We start from the raw sequence: 25,311 nt of genomic DNA on the forward strand, positions 1-25,311 counted from the left end.
TGTTCTTTTTATATGTGCTAGAAAAAAGTACTTGCCCCCTCCCTGATTTCTTAATTTTTCAAATTTGTTCCACTTAAAGGTTTCAGATCATCAAAAAAATTAAGTATTAGTCCATGACAACTTGAGTAGATACAAAATGCTGTTTTTAGATGGCGATTTCTTTTATTAAGGGAAAAAAAGGCTCTCTGAGAAAAAGTAATTGCCTGCCATCTTTAATCATATATTAACTGTGATTAATTATATTTTTTGGAAAGCTGAGTTCAATATCACTAGCCACACCCAGGTTTGATTACTGACATACCTGTTGATTTAAGAAATCTCTTGAATAGAACCAGACTGACAAAGAGAAGAAGGCTAAAAGATCTCAAGAAGCAACATACCATGCTGTGATCTAAAGAAATTCAAGAACAGATGAGAAAAAAAGGCACTGACATCTCCACCTGGAAAGGGTTACAAAGCGATTTCTAGGGCTTTGGACTTCGATGAGAGCCATTATCCACAAATGTAGAAAATTTGGAACAGTGGTAAACTTGCAAGGAGTGGATGGCCGACCAAAATTACTCTAGAGCGCATCAATGACTCATCCAGGAGGTAGCAAAAGAACCCAGAACAACATCTACAGAGCTGCAGGCCACACTCGACTCAGTTAATTATGATTCAACGACAACAAAGAGACTGGGCAATACGGCATCCATGATATAGTTCCAAGGCCAAAATAACTCCAACCAAAAAAGAACACAAAAGCTCATCTCACATTTGCTAAAACACATCTTTATGATCTGTAAGACTTTTTGGAAAATATTCCGTGAACAGATGAGACAAAAGTTCAACATTCTGAAAGGTTACAAAAACAAAATGAAGGCTTTGAAGTGGCTTGAGTCAAAGTCTGGACTTTAGTGTGCTTGAAATTGCTGTGGCATGGCCTTATACAGGCCGTTCATGCTTGAAACCCTCAAATGCAGCTGAATTAGAACAATTCTGCAAAGAAGAGAGGGCCAAAATTCCTCCAAAGCAATGTGAGAGACTCTTTGCCAGTTATCGCAAACACTGGCTTGCAGTTGTTGCCGGCAATGTTGGCATAACCAGTTATTGGGTTTTGGGGGTAATTCCTTTTTCACAAAGGGCCAGGTAGGTTTGATGGCTTTCTCCCTTAATAAATGAAATAATCGTTTAAAAACTACATTTTGTATCTGTTCGGGTTATCTTTGTCTAATATTAAATTTTTTGATGATCTGTAAATACTGTAACTGAATTGAGAGACCAACACATAATCATGTAAGGTTTTCTTATTTATTTGTTGTTGTTGTGCGCAGACAGCTCAATAATACTCAGCATTTCTATATCACCTTAATTCAAGCAACATCCAAAGCATCTGTCAAACCTGTACACATTGGGCTGGAATGGTATGCTCTCTACTCAGCTAAACCTACAGCTCCCTCTAGTGGATTCAGTGGGTCATGTTGTGGAAGAGGAATGTTTTGCTCTGTGCAGGAAGCAGTGTGGCACCCTCTTGACTAGAAAGAACCCCGCTTTAAATCCTCAGGCCATTTCAAATGTTTGAAAAGACTACAGTTTGAAATCAGTCCCATCAGTCACTGAGGAGAGCACAGCTCTCATCGTATGTGGGACATCTCCTCCAGGAAAGGCGTCTTCATGCAGCCAGTGCAGAGCTGGTCCATCCACAGAGGAGCTTCGTGCTGTAGAGGGGTCCGGCGTGGGTAGAAAGTGTATGAGAGGTCATAATTTAACAGACAGCTGAGAGAGGCCATGTAGACGTCAGAGAAACGAGACAGGCGTCTGGAGAAGTAGGTAGGGTTGTGAGATGTTCTGAAGATGCTGCCAAACTGAGGGTTGAACAAGTTCTTTATCATCACCCTGCAATGTAAAAGGTCAGGCTGTAGATTAGTAAGATTTTAAGACCATGTGAATTTAAATACTTAACTTTGTAAAGCAAATCAAGTTCCTTTAACCTGAGTAAAATAAGAATGCAAAGTAGCCTTCACATATCCAAAACCTTACAGTTTCGTCAAGCATCAAGGGGAGAAATATTTATTATTTAGGCAGCATTAATCTCTTGTTTTTTAATGGTTTAACTCTTCAACGTGAAACTTAAACTAACCATACAGTTACATACAGTAGTTTGGTTCCTGTAAAAGTCATTATTTGTTATATGTACAGTGCATTTAGGACTATTCAGACCCTTTTCACTGTTTTATGTTGCAGCCTGATGCGACAGGAAAAAGAAAATATTCTAATAAATTTACACTAAGTGCCCCATTATGACAAAGTGAAGACAGAATTGTAAAAATATAGAAGGTTTGATTAAAAATAAAAAACTTAAATTTCAGTCCCTTTGCAAAAACAATTGAAATATAGCTCAAGTTCCTCCTATTTCTCTAGATCTTTGCTGAGATGTTTCTACACTTTGATTGGAGTACACCAGTGGTAAATTAAACTGATTAGGCATGATTAGGAAAGGCACACATCTCTCTATAGAAGGCCAATTTAATTCACCACAAGGTTAATAAACAAATATAAGTGGTAAAGGGTATGAAAACTTATGTCAGTGAGATATTTAGTTTTTTTTTAATTTCTAACAATAAATTTGCAAAAAAAAAAAAAAAAAAAAAAAAAATCAAAATTCCTGTCTCACTTTGTCATGGTGGGGTACTGAGTGTAGATATATGGGAATAAAAATTAATTTAAACAACAGCAGCATCAGGCTGCAACAGAACAAAACTGAAAAAAGTTAAGGGGTCTGAGTACTTTCTGAATGCTCTGTATTTTAAAGTCCTCTTGGCTGGCTTGTATATTCAGCTTTAATTTAAGCAATAACTTCTGTTGTTAAAAAAATTAAACCATGCAGAAGTGCAACACAGTGCAGTACCACGAGTGTCCACTTGAGGCCGGCTGCCAAAGCCCCAAAATCCCATCAACACTAATCTTACAGAGTCCATTTTTACAACAAGGATGAAGGTGTATGCAATCTAGTTTAAAAAAAAATCTGGTCTGGGGGTGAACCGAGTTTTCTATATCAAGGCTAAAAGTTTTGAATTTGCATAATTAAGGGCAAGCGAGTGTACTGGACATTGTAGACGTTTGCTTGTAGACTTTAGGCCTGCCTCAGCTCCATCTTTATGCCCATTTCTAGGTTGACAGATACTTTAAGACAGCCATTTTTGGACCACTGGGTGATGTCATTGAATCTACATCCATGTTTTGTACAGTTCTTGCCCTCATTGGCCAAACTTCAGTTAAGAGATGCAAAAATCAGGTGAACTGAGGCTTAGGCTGCTTGTGTGCTGACCATCCTGGTATATGTACGCAGTTCTGTCAAAGCTTTTTCAGCAGGACATCCCAGCTTGTTCTGACTTTGGCACTTGACACTAATAAGACATCCACTGAAATATGACAAAATTTACCTCAGGGATAACACAACTTACTTTAGTTCTTCTCTCTCTTTCTGCCATTCCTGAAAAACCTCTTTAGACTCTTGATCTCGATGCATCTATGAGAACAAAGACAAGGGCGTAAATAAAAATCAAGATCTACAATTCTAACAAAGACATGGAGACCTGACAAAGACTTAAAACAGCTGATGCACAAATTCATAATTTCTGATACGGGTATGAACAAGAACATTGTTTTTACTTCATTTTTATGTTTTGTTCTTTTATTCTGACAGGTAATAAGGCACAGATTGTTAAAAGAAGTTACCTGGGCTAAATTATCCTGGGCAGTAAATTGGGCTGATGTTTCTCTAAACATGTTTGGATGTAACTTACCAGATCTCAATATCTCACCTGTAGACGCTCCATGAGTCCAGTCAGAGCCTGCAGCCAGGTGAGGTTCAGAGCGTACTGGTCCGTGCTTACCACTTTGGTTTCATGCTCTAGCTCTGGTACGATGGCTGCTGTTCGCCAGCCGTGTCGCAACATCAGATCCTGACATAAACAGTGAAATTGCATTGGTTAAATAATGGATTTGATAAATTATGATTGGAAAATGCAGATAAAAGAAAAGCAGTATAAAGAAAAATGTATCCAGAGCCAAATATTTGACCTCTGTGGTGAAATATACAAAATCTAATCTACAATATCAGAGAATCAAAAGGTTCCCGTTGGTTTTAAAGGGGACATATAATGCAAAAATCATTTCAAAATCAATCAATCAGGCTATTCTAACACGAATATGTGTCCCTGGCCTGTCCACAATCCCCTCAAGTACCAGAGAAATCCATTCCCTCTCCCCCTCTCTTTCTCCACTTTTCAGAAATTGTGTGCTGAAACAAGCCGTTCTCAGATTTTACATCTCGTGACCTCACCAGTGGGAAAAGCACCCGCCCCCAGGTTTGGTTAGCCCCCCCCACTTGGAGGAAAGTTCCGCCCTCCTCTACTGATCCTCTCAACTACCAGCTGAGATGCCGGATAGCTCAGTGGGTTAACCTGCTGACTACAGTCTGGGAGATTGATGGTTCGAATCCCAGTCTAAACTTTGGACAGAAAAAAGTGTCTGTAATATCATGACCGTTGCATCCATTTCCTGAGAGGGGTGTGGTCAGAGGCGGAGTCAGACAGCTAATTACCATTTAAAGCCACAGAAACAGCTCGTTCTGAGAAGGGCTGAAACAGAGGGACTTTTAGACATGTAAAAAAAAAAACAATACTGGAGTGTTTTTTTCAGCAATAAACTTCACAGGCATGTTTTGGGGACCTCTGAGAACAATATAAACTTGTCTTAAAAGGGTAAAATATGTCCCCTTTAAAATGTTGCTGCTGGTTATAATTCCCCTCACAAACTCTGGGCTGATAAATCTCTGATCTGCTTGAAGAGTAAAAACCCATTAAAGCTCTTCAATCTTCAGGACTTAGAGAGCTAGTAGTGCATAAGCTGGAACTAAATGCTGAAGATGCTCTGTTTCAGACAGAGTTAAATGAGTAGGATCCCAACTTTGGCCATTTTTGAAAACTAATTAAAAACTCCCTTTCCCTTTGACTTGTTCTTCACTGCAGTATTGTCTCCTTTATCACACGTAAAGCTGCAGTGCTGAGTGGACTATAAATGTACTTTTCAGCCATAACAGATCATCATTGCTGCTTGTATCTGTTTGTGTGAACTCCTTTAATTACCTTGCAGTGGCATTGTAAGTGCTGCTGAGATGCATTTTCCTTTTTGCTTAAAGAACTTTATTAATTTCTTAATTAGGGCTGCTCGATGACTCACAATGGCATTGTTAATGCAATATGAGCAATCTCTAAAACACACTGCTGCACTCTGAATTAACTGCAATAAATCAAAAGTGGATAATACTTAAAGAAGCAATTAATTTAGAACCAGTGTGTGCACATTTTAACAGCTCGACTGAGGCCTGAATATAACGGCCATGTTTTCACATCATTTTGAAGCAGTTACATATAGCTCCTTCAAGTTACCACCTGTAGTAGAGCTTTTACAATTATTTTGGCTTCAGGGGACATTTTCCAAAAAAATTACTGTATTAACATTATTTTAGCAGATTGACATAGAAAATATGATTTCTTGCAATATAGTAATAGTAATAATATAATAAAACATTGTTCATCTAGGCCTAATATGTACATTTAAACAAATGTATTTTATGCAGCCCTACTTTGAATTGCTTGTGCTAGAAACAAATTCAAAATAGTAGCCAAGTACAGTAGTAGCCTAAGTAGTCTGCCTTTTTGCTGATTGTTTATCTAATGGACAGTACTCTATTCTTTACTTAAACAACAGTAACTGGGTAAGAAGAGCTGTTACATGTTCAAGTGCAGCCATACCATCAACTCCACATTCTTAAAGGAAGCCTAGTGTATTAAGACATCTAAAAAAAATAGAATACAATAAAAAAAAGGTTTGACATTTTTCCTGCAATTTAATTGAGAAAGGGAAACCACCATATATATTCTAGATTTATCTTTGGCTCACAAAAATCAAAAATCCAACACCTGAAAATATCAGAAAATCCCAAAACATCAGTCCAAAAAAGCGTTAATTATACAGAAATGTTGTACTTCTGGAAGACTACGCTCATTTATGCACTCAGTACTTTGTTGGAGCTTCTTTTACTAAAATTACTGCATCTATGCAACATGGCATGGAGCCAATCAGTCTGTGGCACTGCTGGAGAGTTTTGAAGCCCAGGTTGCTCTGATAGCAGCTTTCAGCTCGTCTGTTTTGTTGATTCTGGTGTCTCTCATCTTCCTCTTGACATTTCCCCAGAGTCTTCAATGCTGTTCAGGTCAGATCAGTTGGCTGGCCAATCCAACACAGTAGTACAATGGTCAACAAACCAGTTCTGGTATATCCATAAAGCTTCTCAGCAGATGGAAGCATGAAGTGCTCTAAAATCTCCCGGTAGATGGCTGACATTGAATCTGGACTTGATGAAGCACAATGGACTAACACCAGCAGATGACATGGCAGCCCAAACCATCGCTGACTACGCAAGCTGGAAACACTGGACTTCTAGCACCTCAGATTCTGTGGCTCTCAGATCTTCCCCCAGACTCTGGGACCTTGATTTCCAAATAAAATGCTAAATTTACTTTAATCTAAAAACAGGACTTTGGACTCTTGAGCAACGCTCCAGATCTTTTTCTCCTCTGCCCAGGTGAGGCACTGATGACATTTGTGGTTCAGGATTGGCTCAACACTAAGAACACAACACTAAGAAGTCCATTTCTTGTATCCGTCTGTGTGTGGTGGCTCTTGATCCTCTGACTCCAGCCTCAGTCCACTCCTTGTGAAGCTCCACTTAGTTCTTGAATCTGCTTTGTTTGACAATCCTCTGACGACTGAGCTCATCCCTGTTGCTTGTGCACCATTTCTTACCACACTTTTCCCATCCAGTCAACTTTATTTGGACATGCTTTGATGCAGCCTCTGAGAGCAGCCTGTCCTTTCAGCATTGACCTTCTGTGGCTTACCCACGTAGTGGTGGATGACAGTGATTATCTCCTGGACATCTGTCAAGTCAGCAGTCTTCCACATAATTGAAAGTGTGTGAACTGAACCACAGTCAGAGGATGAAGGCTCAGGAAAACGTTTGCAAACTGGACTTTTCCACAATATTCAAATGTTTTGAGATAGTGGATTTTTTGTTTTCTGTGAGCTGTAAGCCGTAACCATCAAGATTAAAACAAAAAAAAACTTGAAATATTTCCCTTTGTATGAGACAAATCTAGGATAATGGAAGTTTCACTTCTTGAAATAAGTCACAGAAAAAAAATGAACTTTCGCTTGATATTCTAATTCTCTGAGGTGCACCTGTATTAGCCTTATTAGATAAATATTAGTGTCTCTTGTTTATGCTGCACAAAGAAGCATGCTCAATTTTGTGGAAATAAAAGATTCACATGCAGGCTCCTGTTGTTGTGCAATACACTTTGGCTAATGATGTCATATTGTTGCACTGTTCTTCTTTCCAGATCTTTCCGATTGTACTGGCCCTGACCTAGGTTGCGGACATTTCTTTCTTGGTGCCCTCTTTACTTAATCTGAACTGAGGTTGAAATAAAAGTTGGGTAAGTATTATGCTTGCTAGGTAGAATAAGAGTAACACTATTTGGCATCACTATGCAGAACGCTTTGCACAATTGTGGCCTATATGTGAGTCTATTTCTTTATTTAGAAATGTAGAAATCTAGTGTGTTTCTTTGTACATCATATATAAAAGGAACTAATGTTAATGCAATAGAGTCAGTGTGTCTTAAGCTGCAGGATTTTTTAAACAGTATCATGCAGTTTTTACTGCCATCTAGTGTTTGATGTTTTAACTGCGCAGCCCTCTTGTCCCACCCTTATGCCACGTTGGCAAAATACAGAAATGTGAAATACGTGAAGGCTTGGCCTCTGACAGTGTGAGCAAGTTTTTGTGTTTATGCAGACTATAAATAATGAATCATAGTAAACATTTGTCGCTATTTCATGTTCTTAATAAAGGCTGATGTGCTATCTTTGTAGAAATTCCAACTTTTGGAGGAAGTTGAGCAAAAAGAGAAAAATATGTCATACAGTCATAGGTTGATTTTTCTAAAAACTTTAATAAAAGCAAGTCATAAGGCTGATCATCTACAATGCAGAAACTCAACAAAAGCTAGCATATCTGTCTGATCAATAGTAAACATATTCAGACTTATTTTAAGCTGAATTTTCCTTGAAAAATTCCAAATTAACTGCTTGTTCCAAGATGTTAAAAAAGCAAAAAAATTAAGGCCGGACTTTCAAGCATTCATTCAGAAAACCTCCAAAAGGGGGAAGCAAAGTTTAGCTTTTGAGGCGTACTAACAAATTCAGACACATATCTTATTTCAGACACTTTTATAAACATTGATTGCCCTATTGGCAGACTTTTTGTGTCTGCTACTAGCAAGAAAGAGCCTATTTTCTTATGTTTATATCTTAAAATAAGACGTGTGTCTGGATTCGCCATGAAATAAGTGTATGAGACAATAAGTTAGAGACATCTACTTGTTTGGATTAGATTTTTTTGCAGCGTTATAACAGTTTAAATCAGTGGGATTGTTATGTTTTCATACTTACAGCCAAGTCACTATAAAGATGATCTCCAAAATAAAGAACTTTCGATCCTCGCCAGCCTGTCAGTCGGAGAAAGTCAAACAAGTTTCCCTGGAGCATAACACAAAAGAACAGGTTGCTATGTTCAGTTCATTGCACGATTCAACAAGTGAAAACATTTGGCAGCATGCTCAAACACAGACATCAACAAGAGGGAGGAATAAGCATCATTTAAAGGAACAAAGGCAGCTCAAATATGATGAATCATTAAACTAACAGTAGTCTGAATACAGACCTGTTTGTAGATTTGTCCCTTTTCCAAACTGTGTATCCTTTCCCACCGCAGGTCTCCATTACCATCCAGTCTTCTGAAAGGTCTGAAAGAGAGAATAATTGGAAGATGTTATAAGTTTTTTTTTCTTCAAAATACAAAGCAAAAGAGAATTTCGTGCAATTGTTTTGCTCTGCTGAGCGATGAATAACAAACCCTGCAGAGTCACCTTCTGTTCCCTTCTTTCTCCACCACGTGTACTCACTTGATACAATCAGTGAAGAAGTGAGGTTTGTCCGCCTGCACAATGACAACATCAAAGAAGTCTCTCCAGTTTTTCCCCACCATGTGCGTCATGCCTTTGTCCCTGTGCACGAGAGAAGAAAAAACAAGAACGCCAGGATTGCAACAGAGCAGCTCAACCTCATTATGAGTCAGAGAGTACGACGTGCAGGACAGAGCACCCATACTTACACAAAGCTGAAGGGACTGTTAGTGATAAGGAAGAGCTTCTTTCCATTGCTGACCAGTCGGTGCAAAACAGCGTCTGTCTCTTCTCCTCTTAGAATATACTTATCTGTGAAGAGAGACAGGAAAGGAGCATGAAGTAAAACTGCAGCATTTTGCAGACTTGACTCTAAAAAAGGTAAAAAATGTCTTACTGAGATCTTCCATGATCCATTTGTACATGAAGCCTTTTAGGTGAACCATGCCAATGGCTTCCTGAAAATACAAAGAAAAAAATTAAAAGAAGGTAGAGATGCACAACAGTGCTGCATTACTGAGCAATATGAAAGCATCTTTTCTAATCTACAATACTTTCTGCTCATATAAAGAGAGATTTATACAAAAAGGAAAAAGGCACATAAAAATAAACAAAGGAGAGAAAGAAAAGGAAGAAGAAAAAGAAAGAAGGGGAGAATAGAAGGGGTAGAAAGAAGGAAGGAAAAAGTAAAGAACAGAATAAAAGAAAGCTAGGGTTAGGAGGAAACGATGGGAAAGGAGGGATGAGGAAAGAAAGAAGAAAAGCAAGACAGAATAAATAAAAAGGAGAAAAAGAAAGGATGGAATTTGAATGGAACAAAAAAGATAGGAGAAAGAGAAAGTACAGAAACACTGAGACAAATGAGAGAAAAAAGGAAAAAAGAAATATAAAAGAGGAAAGAAGAGAAGGGAAGGAAAGCATGAAAGAAAGAAGGAAAAGGAAAAAGGAAATAAGGGGAAAGAAGAAGAGAAGGAGGAAATGAAGAAGGAAGGGAGAGCAAGGAAAGATGAAAAGAGAGCAGAAAATAGAGAAAGGAAAGGAAGATGGACCTAAAGATGGAAGAATAAAGGAAAAAAACAAAATAAAAGAAAGAGAGTAAGGGGTTAAAGGAAGGAAGAAAGAAGGGATGGGGAAAAGAAGAAAAGACAAAAACACGAGAAAGAAAAAGGCATGAACAAAGAAAGTTAAGAGTGAAGGAAAAAGAAAAGGAGGACAGATAAAAGGATGTAATGAGAAATGAAGAGAAAGATAGAAGGGAAAGAAAAGAAAGAACGAAACAAAGGAGAGAAAGGACGAAGAGAAGAAAGGGGAAAAAGAAGAGGGAATAAAGAAATAAAAGAATGGAAGGAGAGTGAAATTAGAGTGAAAATGAGGTAAAAGAGAAATGGAAGAAATGAAAGACAGAAGGAAAGAAAACAACCGGAGAAAGAGAGAGAAAGGGGAGAAGTGAGCAAACAAAGAAGACAGAGGAAATAAGATAAAAGAAGGAAAGAAGTGAAATTAAGAACAATAACAAAAGAAGGGAAAAAAATGTAAGTAGAAAAGGAAAGGGAGAAAAGAAAGTATAAAGGATGGAGACAGAAGGGAGAGAAGTAAAAAAGATGGGAAGGACAAAAAAGACAAGAAAATATAATGAAAAATGCTAAGGAAAAAGAAGGAAAGGATAGGGTTAGAGGGAAGAAAAGAAAGAGGCAGGAAGGGAAGAAGGACAGAAAAGAGGGAAACAAAGGAGAGAAAGTAAGGTAAGAAGCAAAGAAAGAAGGCAATAAAAGAAAGGAGGGGAAATAGATAAGAAAAAGCAAAGAAGATAACGGGAGGACAGAAGGAAAAGAAAAAGGAGAGGAAGATGGAAAGACAGAAGGGGAAGAAGGAAAAGGCCAAGGAAGGAAAGGAACAAAAGAGGAAAGAATGGCAGAAAAAGGAGGAAAGAGAAAGAAGGTGATGAAGGAAAGACATAGAGAAACAAACAGTGAAGACATAATGTAGATATCAGGAGAGAGCTTTAAATTTTCCAGTCCTCCTGTTTTTCCTCTCAGTAGATAGAAAAGTGACAGTGGCTCAGTTGTACTGGCCTGTAACTGTAAACCGGATCACCTCAGGACCACATGGGAGACCTGTTATTGTTCCTGTTCTATCCATGAGAGTGCGATTTCAAATTTTCCCTGAGTTCAGCAGATTCCTGAGCCTCCAGCTGAAGAATCACAGCGTGTCAAACAGTCAACCACATAGAGGCAGTTTTCTCCTCACGGTGAGAAAACCTCAGTGTAACATTTAATACTGTGAGAACTCACCGAGACGTCCTTAAAGAGGTGGACTGGATCATACTCGATGTCGTTAGTGGTGAAAAAATCATTTGCTGCCGCCAACAGAGTCATCTCAGGGATGGAGAAGATGTCCATGAACTGCTTCACCCTCGGCCCCTGTGAAAGAAAACACAGGCTTTATGTCAGGCATAACATTAACTGTTTATGAGGGTTACATTAATGGTTATAGACCTTTAAAATTAGGTTTTTGTAAGGTAACTGTTTGAGAATCTGAGATGCTTCAAATTTTCAGTTTTGAGTGCCAAAAACTTTAAATTATAGCTCAATAATTCAGGTCTTTTGAGCTTAATTAGCCTGTCTGACCATTATAATTATGAAGTTTGAGCTGAAACACCTTAAATAAAGATATTTTGAAATCCAGTCAGTTATTCTATTAATTTTTCAAGCTACACTTGCAAAAATTTTCTGGGTCCAGTCTCATAAATGTGAAGATTTACTGCTTTTTTGGCATTTTAAATGAACATCTTGGGGTTTTTGACCTGCTGGTTTGCTGGGTATTGCTCTGACCAATGCTACTCTGCAGTGCATTTTTTTCCACCAGTTCCTGGTCCCTTTGCCATATAAAAGGTTAGTTTGTGTACAGAAAACTATGGCAACTTAACCTGTGCACATTATGTTGGAGTTGATAAATACTGTGCAACAGTTAACTATACTGCTGTTCTTGTAAAGGAGAAAAGATATGGGACATCAGGGGAGATGGAAAGTACAGCCACTGCTCAGCTGAGGAAGAGGGTGAGGAGATGTTTTGCATTCATTCAGGCCCAGAAAGAAACATGGACGAGGACATACAAGTCTGGCATTTTGGGGTGTCATCAAGTAGATTTGACTAGTTTTACTGCCATCAACAGCCATTTTTGTCACACTAGAGCCATGGTTGTCAACTGGTGAGTCAGAGAACAAAAATGGTTCATTAAGCCTTTTACAACGGGTTTCATATGTGTGCTAAAGAATAAGAAAAGTTTGGGCAAAAAAAGGTGATACTATGGAGGTAGTAGGGTAGATAAAGTTGCTTGCCATCTGCAATAAATAAAAAAGGTACATGTGTAAAGTGTGACAAGATGCTGGCAGTTTAGCAAAGTGACATCACTATGACACGAAATGCATGAAATATTGCTACTCTTTTGGGACAAATGCCACCAAGGTGAGTTGTGAAGCCATTGAGAAGACATGCAGAGATGTTTTGTTATCTCTGGTCCAAACTGAATCATTCTTCAATATTTCAATTTGAATCAGAATCATTTATTGTCATTGTACAAAGTACAATAAAATTGTTTGCAGTTTGCATTTGAATGGGTGAATTTAAAAATTGATTTGTGATTGGTCAGGTAGGGGTTGGTTCTGAGGCTTGACCGGCTGAGAGCCACTGCACTAGAGTGTACATAATATGCCAGTAGACACTACTCAGGGACTGGCAGACACCCAAACAAAACCATCAGACCAGTCACAGAGCTAGTAGTCTGCATTGTTTCAACGTGCAATTTGATTTTTGGAGAGATGCACGTCAGCTACGTGCACAGGTCTCAGCATGGGGTCCAGGGTTATGTGGTGTAGGCTATGGTGCAGCTTTGATGCAGATGCATACCTCAGGTTTCAAGATGTGGTTTTGATCTCTGGACATTTTTCAAATTGTGAAGGCATTTCCCAAATAGCCACTGGTAAGAACTGATAAACTTAATAGATTTAGCTAGAACAATTAGCTGAAGCTCTAGTTTGATTTATCTTAGTATCTAACATAACTAAATAGAAGCGTAGATGGTTTAATGGGTAAGGTGTGTCCCAAGAACATGGGAAGCCCAGGTTTAAGTCAGGCCTGTGGAGCCTTTCCCTCATGTCTCTCCCTACTCTCCAATCCCTGTTTCATACTCTATCCACTGTTCTCAAAATGCCCTAAAAATATATTTATTTGAAAATAAATGAAGAGATTTCTTGAATAACAAGCCTTATCAAAGAAAATAAAAAAAATTTCTAAAGATTAAAAGACAATTACTGGGAGCTTAAAACGGTATCTGATTTATTTGATCACATCTTGCATCCACCTTTAACGGCACTCCTGATGACTTAATGGCACTAGTAATGAAAAAATATGTACATTTTTTTTAAGATTTATTTTGGGCATTCTTGTGCCTCTATTTGATAGAGGAGGACTGTGGACAGAGTCGGAAACAGGGACGAGAGCGGGGGAGAGACGTGCAGCAAAGGGATGCAGGCCGGACTCGAACCCAGCCCGTCCGCGCACACAGGGTGCACCCCATGCCACTAGGCCACCCCCCCCCCCCAAAAAAAAATTATATATATATATATATATATACAATCAAACCGTTAAAGAGATCATTACCCCAAACTAATAAGATAACCTACTTTAATAACTTACTTTTTTAAATTCACACAAAAGAGAGCTTAATAAAGTGATTGCAATAGTGGTCTTTCTGAGCCTCCGTACTTCTGAATGACTCTCCTAATCACAGTTGGAACATTTGCACCACCCACTAAGAGTCTGCCATGAAAAGCCAAGTGAGGTCATAGCCACAACAAAACTCTTTTTTGAGACAGTTTGGAGGAGAATTAGATGATTGAGAGGCTCATTTCCAGCTCCAGGAAAACACTTAAAAGGCTAAATGAACCAGAAACTATGTGGACCTGATTCAAAACAACAGAGTCCAAATTGCTCCTAATTAGCAAAAAAGGAGCCAGCTTAACCTCCATGACTGTCAGACACACTGACAAATCCTACTGTTCGTGACTGACTGAGTGCAGCTTCTGGAGCGTCAAAGCTAAAAACACAAAATTTTAGCAAACACAGAGTTCTTGTAGTCAGCCTTTCACAGACCGGTACACCGCCCAGCAGATTTATGACGACAATGGAACAAATGAGATTACAAAATCCCTGTCCAGATTTATGTAAGACGCCAGGCATAGCAAAACACGTGTGTTATTTTAGGACAGCAACAGATTAAATTCTGCTGCGCATCCATGTTTCAGAATAGACGGATGAGATTAGAGCAGATGTGTTGTGCCCAGAAAGTGACTGAGAGCGCTCCCATCTGCGCCACCAAACCGACATTTCACAGACAAGAAGTGGTCAGGAAATAACAGAACAAAAAGGGCAATAACTGAAGAGCACCTGGCACATTTTTCTGCACTTCAGGTTACTACAAACCTTTAAAGCAAACTGAACAAATCTACAGGTTGCTTAACACCACAATAATCTGTATTTACAGATTCTTCACTGTGATTTGGAATCTCTTCACAAAGGTCAGGATTTTCACCATGTTCACTGCAGTAGTCTAAGCTGTATTGACCAATCATAAATAAGCAGGCTTTGGTGTACACGTTTAATGTTTTGTGTTGGCAACAATAAAGAGATGGAACTTTGCCTGCCCTGATGACGAACAAACTCCCTTTGACAGTAATCCTGCAATGTTTTTTTCATCTTTAGAAACATTTATTAGCAGTAAGAAGGCCATTACACGGAAATGGCTGCAGATAAATTTGCCATCAAGGAATGACTGGATTACCATTGTTAACGAGATACAACGTATGGAGAGACTGACCTTCAACCTAAGATTGCGGGCTGAACAGTTTACTAAATACTGGGAAAGGTGGACATTATATTCTTTAACATGTAACTCATTGTATGTGTGAAAGATCACTCCACTTTGCATTAATGTATGGCCTATGTCACCCTTGTCACCCTTGTCAACCTGTCTGTTCACTGATATTTTCTATTTTTCTGTTTCTATGCTTTTTTGTTTGTCCTTTATTGTTGGAAAAAAAGAAAACTTGAATAAAAAGAAAGTTTCAAAAAAAAGAAACATTTATTAGCATCAAAGTACAGCGAGCTATCGATTATTGATCAAACATTTAAACTGGAGCCACAAATCTGCTTGACACAGTATAAAGCACATTAATAGTCAAATTTCCTCACCTAAAACACATCAGAAAGGATCAAACCATAGTCCATTCAAAAAACAATTTTAAAACTGTTTGGTTTAACTCTTAATAAGAGACCTGACAAAGCTTGACCTTTTCTTTTAACAAATCTCCATCATGATGTTATTTCAGCAAGCTAAATCCCATGAACTATGTGATAATATAATTAAAAATTGTTCTCTTTTTGGTCTTATATAGCTTATACAATGAGTTATAGTATTTTAGGCACATTCTTTTTAGATTAATGGTGCAACTTGAGGCAAATTCACAGCCTATACATTGCAGACATAAATGCCACACGGAAGCAGTTTAACACCAACTGCTGGTATTAACGGACTGAAGAAAAATACCCCTATGTTTCCAGAGTTATAAAGCATCAAATCGTCATGATGAGAGAAAATGATTACGCTGATGATTTTCTGGGATTGACAACACTTAAATTATTCTATACTTTCTGAATTGTTAGGGATGTACTAATACCAGGGTTGCCAGGTCTGGGAAATAAATCTGGCCCAATGGCTGATAAAAACTAGCCCAAAACTAGTAAAACCATTGCCACACCACATATATTGCTTGTGTGCATGCAAGTGTGCTGCTTCTCTGTGTGGTGTGTATATCTATGGGCCAATGGAACACAGAGGATCTTTGGTTGTGTGCCATTTTCTATGTTTTCCTGCTTCTCTGCTGGTTGATTTAGTTGTATTTGAGGATAAATAAAGTAGTTTATTCCACTTTGAATATTAAATACCCATACACAAGACATCAAAAATGGGTCCACAAAACCTGCGAACAAAAACATCTACCTGCGGCAGTACTTAAAAAAGTAGCAGAGTTCCGCAGGAAAACCACAGACCTGGCAACCCTGACTGATAACATGAAATACAATTAAAATTATTATAAATATAGACTAAAAAATAACAAATGTAAGTCAATAGCCCTTCTTAACCAACAGATGTAGAAATGTTTCTTTTATTTACTAAAAAGTTCTGATCTTTTTCAAAAGTAACTTAACAACCTCAACATGAAAAACATATTACTAACATTCATAAGAAAAACATATTTTTATTGTTTTCATGGACTTTGAATGTCATCCTCACCTTTCCATAGAAACCACTGTCTTGTGGCAGTGGGACATGGTATGTCCCCCCGTAGAGCTGACGTACCACCTCATCAGGAACTGGACTCAGTCCCCTTCGAAAATAAAACACATGGCAACACAAAAAAGCTGAGTTTCCATTTAGCAGAAGGGATCGAGATAAAGAATAATATCTTTTTGTAAAAATCACTCTTCTCAAAATTCTTTTCTAGGACTTTTCATGGATTTGGAGTGATGGTTTAGTCAGGAACTCTTGCATGCTTAGAAATGATGACACATTTTCCAGGGCATTTTGCTTCTTCTCTCACTTTCCATGTGTTTCCTTTGACTGTAAAACTGGTCAGCTGTTTCCCAGGTTTTCCAGTATGCATGGGAACCCTGAAAATCTGGCATTTATGTATGGAAATCAGCTGCATCAAACTTACCGATACACATTTCCAGGCTGAATATAATGGAAGGCATCTATCTTCATTAATAGCCCCTGTGTAAGGAGGGAAAACATTTTCATTTACACACATAAAGAAACGTCAGTATTTTTCCTCTCTTGTTTGAAATTGTGACGTTTAACTTAATTTACCTTTTCAATGTCATAGTGAAGCCCTCGAGCAGCAAAGTTGGGAATGTAATCATATTTGTTGATGCCTTCAGGGTACTGTAAAGCACAAGGACAAAATGGATCAGTTACCCTGAACTGAAATGCATTTGTGGGCTGTTTTATGTAATGCAGGTATAGTGAAATAATCAAAAATCAAAGCTACAAAGAACATTACAAAAACAACCACAATGAAAGAAGGCTTAAACAAATTGCAATTCAAAGTCAGGGATTTTCAGGAGAGATTTTAAAATAAATAAAAGATGATTCAAAGTTAATTCAAATGCATATGGATAGGTTCTCTAAGTGTCTCTCTCTTAGTTCTGCAATCTTTGAAAAAATGTGGCACCCATTATTGTTTCACTGAAGAAAAACTTACAAACAGATGAGTCTACTTTGCACACGAGTACATGTATGAACCTTTTATTTACCAGAGGTGGGCCAAGTTAATCAAAACAAAGCGTTACCTTGAAAACAGTTAATCTGCTAATTCTGTTCTAAATAAACAGAAGTATGATTTCAAAACCTTTTGAAAGTCCACCCGAGTTGTCAGTGTTTTCTCCTCATTGTCATAACAGCTGTTTCACAGTGCTATGATGACGCATGGCCTTCATTATGTCTTGAGACATTCATATTCATCATCATCATCATCTTTAATAGCAGACATAGAAGTCTATAAAAAAAACAACAACAAATACATAAAAAACAGGATTAAAAACAATATTCAACGGACAAACAAAATACCTCCCTATTTATAAAGCAATAATAATAATGCACTGTGACGTTGTGTGATTGTGAGAGCATGGCACAGAAGAAGCTCCACATAGACACGGCGCTGTGGTTCCATGCTGGCTCAGCTAATCCTGTCTCCGCCTCTGCATGGCCTGTTCCTTCCTACCTCCTAAAAAAGCACTGAGGAAGACTCACACTGTCCCCCCCATTGCACCATAATGTTCATAGTGAAGGAAAAATACCACAAGTCAAAAACACAACAGCTTTAAACAGCTCTGTGAACTTGGCTACTTGTTACAGAAGTCCTGCAGACAAGATTCATGCCACACATTACTAGAAAGTTACGATTCTTGTGCTCCTAACCATTTCAATATCCAAACAACACATCAGCCACAATCCAACAGATAGCACAGAAACAAATGATTCCTAGTCATTTCAGTTACAAATGAAAGCTCCAATATACTGTAATCATAATATTCCAACAACAAAAACAGTCCTGCTGTATCAGAGAGGGACCCAATGATCTAAATCAAGAAAAATCAACCCATATTCATTACATCCATAAAGTCACAGACTGCTTTGAATCATCAAATTCTAAAAACTCTTTTTTTAAGATTTATTTTTGGGCCTTTTCATGCCTTTATTAGATAGAGGAAGGACAGTGGATAGACTTGAAAACAGGGAAGAGAGTGGGGAGAGACATGCTGTAAAGGGCCACATGCCAGATTCGAACCCAGGCTGCCCGTGTACATGGGTAGCACCTTAAACCACTCGACCATCTGCACACCCTAAAGATCTTTTGATTCACTCAAACTGAGCTCCATTTATACGTAACTTAATGTAAGTGAAGCAGCATTTCACAATAAAAGCTCCACAGCAGAAACGGGCATTTTGGCCAGTCATTCAATAAGCTCCCAAAAGTACAGGAGGCCGTACGCTCTTGTTTTGAAGGTCAACAGAAACTGATTTTAAAGAAAATTTAAGGTTTTATCATTTTTATTAATAGCTACACATTAAAAATCAATAAAACAGGGATGCAGATGGACTAGCTGGATGGCCAGTTAGATTGCTCCCATGTAGGGAAGCTAATGTAAGCAGGAGGTGTAGATTTTCATCTGACCTGTTGCTCTGCTCCTGCATGTCATTCCCCACTCTCTCTCTCTATCTCTGATTTCCTACATTATCCGCTGTACTGTTCCCTCAGAATAAAGGCCAAATTACAAAGACTAATCTTTTTTTGATAATAATAAAAACTTAATGTAGACATTTATTGATTGACAGATTATTTGGGCTCGCACCCAGCTCTGGTGTTGACACAAACTGTCCTAGATTATTATAAAATGTTGTTCCTTTCTGTGTAACACTTGGTGTTGACTCTGTTACTAAAACATGTAGGGCTGGACAGATGTCCAACAATTGTTGCTGTCTAAAAAGTGTGCGTTCTCTTGTATTAATTTCTGCTGTTTTTGCTCCATTTGCTCCATCCTGTGCATGTAATATCTGCACTCAAGAAAAATAAGGGAAGATCTTCTGATAGAAGTATGTCAAAAGAAGGGATTTAAAGGAGATAACTGACCTTAAAGTGATCGATCAGAAAGCCCTTTGCTGTGTTGTAGATGGCTGCGTCGAGGGCGTTTGAGTACAGAGCCAGCGTGTAGTCGTAGTCAAAGCCGTAGATGTCGACCTCGGCCAGGTTGACCTCGTTGTTGGCGTAGATAGTGGAGGAGTTGAGGAGGTGGCATGCACCAGGTGGGATCAGCTCTGAAAGCGGAGGAGAAAAATCAAACAAGTTGAATGCAGATCTAATCAGACAGACATCAGTGCTCAAGGCCATCCACAGTCTCTGAAATATTTTTATGAAAACAGTACACTGAAGCACCATCTCATGCATCTGCATTCCTGCAGAGAGGAAAGAAGAGAAGTCATTGCTGTTTTCAATCTAGTGAAGCTGGCTAGCTTATTGCGCAATGTGTTCCTCTAAATTTCAACTCACTCTGTCCAAACATATGTCAATCCAAACAGAAACACTGTGTACAGTCTTTACAATATCAGGCGTGTATGATAGGAGTGTAGCCTTCATTCTTTTCCCCCAAACATGTTGTTTTTCTGATGTGTTCAAGCCAGTTTGGCTGGCCTATATTTTCATCCGGTACAGTCATGCAGTTTGCCCATGGGCACAGATTAAACAAACAGTCTACAATCTGCCACTGAGTCTGTCTCTAATACCTTGGCTGGAATATGAGCACAGGAGTGGGTCACTGTGTGGCTATAGGAGAAAGTAGGCCATGTCCTGGTGTCCTGGGACAGTTCAGTGCAGGCTGCAGCTGGCCAGCAGATACATGTGTGAGAGTGCCAACCCTGAGAGTAGTTCATCCAGTCAATATACTACAGGAAACGCCTCTGCTTACACACTGAGACTTATTTTAAAAGATAAATCTATTAGATGACTTTTCAGGGTGATGATGCAACCAGCTCTGATTAAAATCCACTCTGAAAGGTATGATGGGCAAATAGTGCTCACATAACACTTGAACACTGCCTCAAATGTAACATTTTGTGCTTCTTTGTCCTCTATGGTCAGCAAATTCTGTGTTTCATGTACTAGATTAATATGACAGCTATCTTATCTAGGAACCAGCATTAGACTTGACATGAAATTGATTGAAAGTAATTAATACAACTGTGTGTTCGATGCATACAATAAGATCCACCTCAACCAGGTGCAAAACCAAAAGCCTGTATATATGCATCATAAATGATACTAAAGTTCAGTAGTTAGGTTTGGATTTGTTTAGTTTATCCAGACATTTAAGTTAGACGAGAGAGTGTAAAAATTAAAACAGGAGAGGCTAAAGCCTTGGAAAAAACATCTGAAGATGCGTCACCTCTGAGAATAACAGTAATACCAAGCAGCAGTGAAGATTTGATAAAAGTGTAGAAGAGCAATGACATAGAGGTGAATGTTTAAACTATGTTCCAGGTGTTACATGTCTTTGTTAAATAATAGGCCTTTTTGATTCTTTTTTAAACAATGCTGATGTTGAACAGTAAGTGGATGTTATGCTGCATTAGGATAGCGTTGCGGTCAATACTGTAATAATTATTTGCTAAAGCAGTTGTGTTTCCCAGTGCCTGTTATCTTTTTATCTTTTTTCACTTGACAATATTGTCTTTACTTTCTTGGTATGTACATTATGTGCAGAGAAAATATGCCTGGGATAACAACAGCTATAAAAAGACAAAGAAAACACTGAAAGTAGTGCTTCCAGGACTCAAAAGGCTGTGTTTGAGGTTGTCTTTGGCATGCGGTTGATGTTGTCATAGAACTGCAGAAGAAAAAACTCAAAGGCACTCTCTTTAACAGTTAACAGACCTTTACTTTTAACAGCATGATCAAGCAGACCATACAGCCCTTAGAGTCAACCTGAGTCTCTTGGAGCTTTTTCTGATTTAATTCTACAGATAAAAAAATAATAATTTGCAAGACTAAATCTGTGGTTCTCAACTAGTGGGTCTGGAGCTAAAAGTGGGTTGGTGGCTAGCTGCCTCAGTGGGTTGCAAATGCATGCCCAGAGAAAAAAAACAATCCATGATGTATGGAAGTCCCAAGCTAAGATACATTCATACATTTAATTTAACTCAGTTTTTGAGGTAAAGTTTTGAAGTAAATTTTTGTCATCATGTTTGGATAACAAAGCTGGTTTTCACATTATATTGTCTTAACATCTCAAGATCTCTTGAAAACAACCACAATCTACCGAATATCACAGTGAATTATGTATTTCACATAGCAACTAATAAAAGTAATAAACTGATTTCATACATGTCCTCCCAGGGTTTCAGTATTGGTGAACTTTAGTTATGCTTATTCTATCCTGTCTCTGTTATTCAGCAATTTCCTTTATGGTCCATTTAAGGTCCAAACTGCAACATACAAGTTTCTGAATATCTGTTTATTTTTTTTCTAGGCTTTATATTGCTGCTGACTGGCTTCTCCTCTTATTATGAGTATTTATCATGTTTTATTTCTGTGGTTTATTCTGGATTTTTAATGGTTAATTACCATTGGTGTTTCACCCTTAATGCCACAGAAATATAAACACTAAACTGCCTTTCTTTAATGCACAATTATTTTAAATGCAATCACAGTTGCAATGTCATGCTGTGCAATTACATAATCAAATAAAAGGCTGATTTTTTAAGCCTTTAAGAATCATTGTGTTCTGCATTTTCCTCAATAACCACACAAAAGACTCATGATGCAATTCATTATTTAACTTTTGAATCCAAATTGTCTGAATGTCACTGTTTTAAGTGATGATTTACAATTGTTTCCTATCACCTCATTTGTACTGTATGAGTCTGAGTGTATTGTTTGATGAAAACTGTGTATTGCTGCCATTCTTGGTTAGGTCTCCCTTGAAGAAGAGATCTGTTGAACTCAATAGGACAAACCTGATTAAAAAAGGTTAAATAAATAAATAAGAAATGTATGCAATACATTGTAAATGCAATCGCAATATCATCCAGTATAACTGCATTGCATATCATTAACAAATCCTGCAGTACTACACAGCAGGATGCACATTGAAGCAAAGTGCTGTTGTATTTTCAGGGACAAAATTATCTATTTTTTCAATCCCAGTGCTTTTATGTCCAAAATCTTGTTTTAAAGTTGACCTAAATATTAAAATATTTCTATTACTTATTCAGGGACAAAGGTTCTAAAGTCAACAGATGTATACCTTTAGAAAAAAATATCTTACCATTAACAGAATCAGAGGAAGATATTTCACAAAATATGGCAGTCCTTTCTGAATTACATGGAAAACCTCCCATCGATAGATGGTAGATGCTACCACTCTATAGATCTATGCTGGAAATGTGCTGCTCATATCACCCTTGAGATGAGAAATTGATTTGTGACCTTCATTTTTTAATCTTTATCTATTTGTTTATTATGGTTAAACGGTGTCTGTTCTTGCCTATTGTCTTTAATATTATATTTTTATGCATCTTATTTTGAATACTGTATTTTCTTGCCCGTCATTTTCTGAATGATTGGATTTGACAAAGCAAATCTAAAATATTAAAAAAAAAAGCTAAGTGTAGCTGTTAATGACAAAAACACCTATTTTATTCCATTTTCACACTTTTATATCTAAATTCTCCTTTTAAAGCTGACTTGTATATTATAACAATGCTATTATTTTCATTTATTTAGCTTATTTATGCTTGTAATCATTTGGCTTTTACTTTACTTTTATATTATTTGTTTCTGTGGGTATTAGAAAAATAACTGCGTCTCACTTCATTGTATAGCTACTATTCATCCTTACTATCTATTTTGTTTCCAGTTAATGCAAATACAAACTAAACAAAGATGCAAAACATTTTCATGACCTTGTAAGTCTCTCTGGCTCTATTTTAAGGCATGATACTAAATGACGTCTGCCATGACCGATAAAACAACAATGATACTGTGATATTATTCGTAAGCTAACGTCAATGTTTGAAAGGTAACGTTAATGTTTGTTAGCTAACGTTAGGGCTTTATCAAAGGCAAGGGCGGCGGAGGAATACTTGCACTTCGTTGCTTGTTTTAAGTTTATTTATTTACTCATATAAAGTTGACAAAAAGATAGGTCCTAAAAAGATTAACTTTGGTTAACGTCATGGCAAAAAGGCTACGTGACAAATTGATAAATAAGCAGCATTAATTTACTAACCGTCGCTTTAATACATCTTTGATGATGGGGACAAAGAAATAGTGCGTAAGCTAACTTGTCAGGGGAACAGGCTATGTTGGTCCTTTTCTTACCGTGAACCATCCGTTTCATGTCATTGTACCGAGCCCACAGGTAAGACCTCTTGTCTGCAGGAGCAGCGTGAGAGGTGTAGGATCGTCTCCTCACACCAGAGACACCCGGAGCACCTACGGGCTCTTTTGGTCTCTTCTTCTCCCCTGTGGTGCATCTATGAGGTGGCTCGCTGGATGGTGGCACGTCGCCACTCGGAGGCCTGTCCGAGTTGGAGCAGCAACTTTTTCCGCGGCTCTGCTGTCCTCTTCCAAACTCCCTGCATGATGAAGAAGGTCTATTCGTTTTAGGGGATCTGACGAGAGGAGGAGTGCTGTTTCCCCTTGTCCACAGTGTACGGGTTAAAGCGGTGCCCACGGTCTTCAGAGACATTTTTACAGCGGGGGTAATACACGATTAAGATCCGCTGCCTCTGCAAACAGATACAAACACTGGGAGTCAATCTGAACACGCCTCGTTATTTAAAGAGGCGGGACATGCGTCTCTTCAGCCAATTAGAAACAGAGAACAAAGTGTACACTAAGATGGTACAGAAACGTGACTTTCCCTTCACAAAAACATCCTGTTTTCTTTTCATGCTGAAACTGGACATTTTTACGGTGGCCTAAAAGTACATAAAAAATACTGTCTTCAAAGCACGAAACACATGTACGGAAACTAAAGCATTAATACATTTCATAAAGCAAATGGCAACTCAGCATGAAAAAAAACATTACTTCAAAAGCAACATAAAAAGCCAGATTACAGTTAGCAAATGCACACAGGGACAAAGACCTTACTTTTTGGAGACATGTCCTGTGGTCTGATGAAACTAAAACTGAACTGTTTGGTCATTATTACTATTGTTACATCTGGAGGGAAAGGGGGAAGCTTGCAATCCTAAGAATACCATCACAACTGTGAAGTATGGGGGTGGCAGCATCATGTTGTGGGGGTGTTTTACTGCAGGAGGGACTGGTGCACTTCACCAAATAGATGACAACATGAGGAAAGAACATTATGCAGAAGTATTGAAGCAACATCTTAAGACATCAGCCAGGAAGTGGGCACAAATTGATCTTCCAAATGAACAATGGCCATAAGCATACCACCAAATGAGTTACAGAGTAACTAAGGACAACAAAGTCAATGTTTTGGAGTGGTCATCACTAAGCCCTGATCAGAGCGTGTGCAAGAGAGGTGGCCTACAAATCTGATTCAGTTACACCAGTTCTGTCAGGAGGAATGGACTACAATTCAAGCAAAACTCTTGTGAGAAGCTTGCGGAAGTATACCCAAAACATTCGACCCAAGTCACACAGTTATGCAATGCTGCTAAATACCAAGGAAATGTATGGAAACTTCTGACTTTGAAGAAAGTAATTAAAATTCTCTCTCATTATTCTGGCATTTAGCAAATGGAACTAATTTTGGTAATCCTTACTGGCCTAAAATAAAGGAAAAGTTGATTCTGATTTAATGTCAATGAGAAAAAAAAGGATGTGTCTTTCTATACAGTGTATGTAAACTTCTGGTCTCAACTGTAGGTGGTTGGCTAGGGTGCCACACACTCAAGGGGGGCCAAAATAGGCCCTGGTCTACTTCCCCAAACTTCTCTTTGCACTGGAGGCACTTTGTGTTCTCTACAGTTAAAACAAGGTGTTCATATATCAGCATTTGTTAAAGTGGGTTTGGAAATATTGGATATCGGCAAAAGTCAACATTGTGTATCCTCATTTATCACTGTATTCAATTTTTAAAATTC

The 25,311-nt window shown here is 38.1% G+C and overlaps 1 protein-coding gene across 1 annotated transcript; it reads right to left on the reverse strand.

Moving 5' to 3' along the window:
* Positions 1–1,276: 1,276 nt before the first annotated feature.
* Positions 1,277–24,004, reverse strand: nt5dc2 (5'-nucleotidase domain containing 2). The gene is made up of 14 exons (XM_041799260.1): positions 23,570–24,004; positions 19,325–19,509; positions 17,002–17,076; positions 16,850–16,905; positions 16,426–16,519; positions 11,366–11,494; positions 9,472–9,532; positions 9,284–9,386; positions 9,075–9,176; positions 8,834–8,915; positions 8,563–8,649; positions 3,804–3,944; positions 3,444–3,508; positions 1,277–1,875 (listed from the first exon to the last, which is right to left on the reverse strand). Exons 1-14 carry the CDS (start codon positions 23,937–23,939, stop codon positions 1,614–1,616), a joined length of 1,812 nt encoding a protein of 603 aa, XP_041655194.1. The 5' UTR covers positions 23,940–24,004; the 3' UTR covers positions 1,277–1,613.
* Between the last annotated feature and the right edge of the window lie 1,307 nt (positions 24,005–25,311).

The sequence above is a fragment of the Cheilinus undulatus genome, linkage group 11, assembly GCF_018320785.1.
Source record: "Cheilinus undulatus linkage group 11, ASM1832078v1, whole genome shotgun sequence".
In the NCBI taxonomy this organism is placed as follows: Eukaryota; Metazoa; Chordata; class Actinopteri; order Labriformes; family Labridae; genus Cheilinus; species Cheilinus undulatus.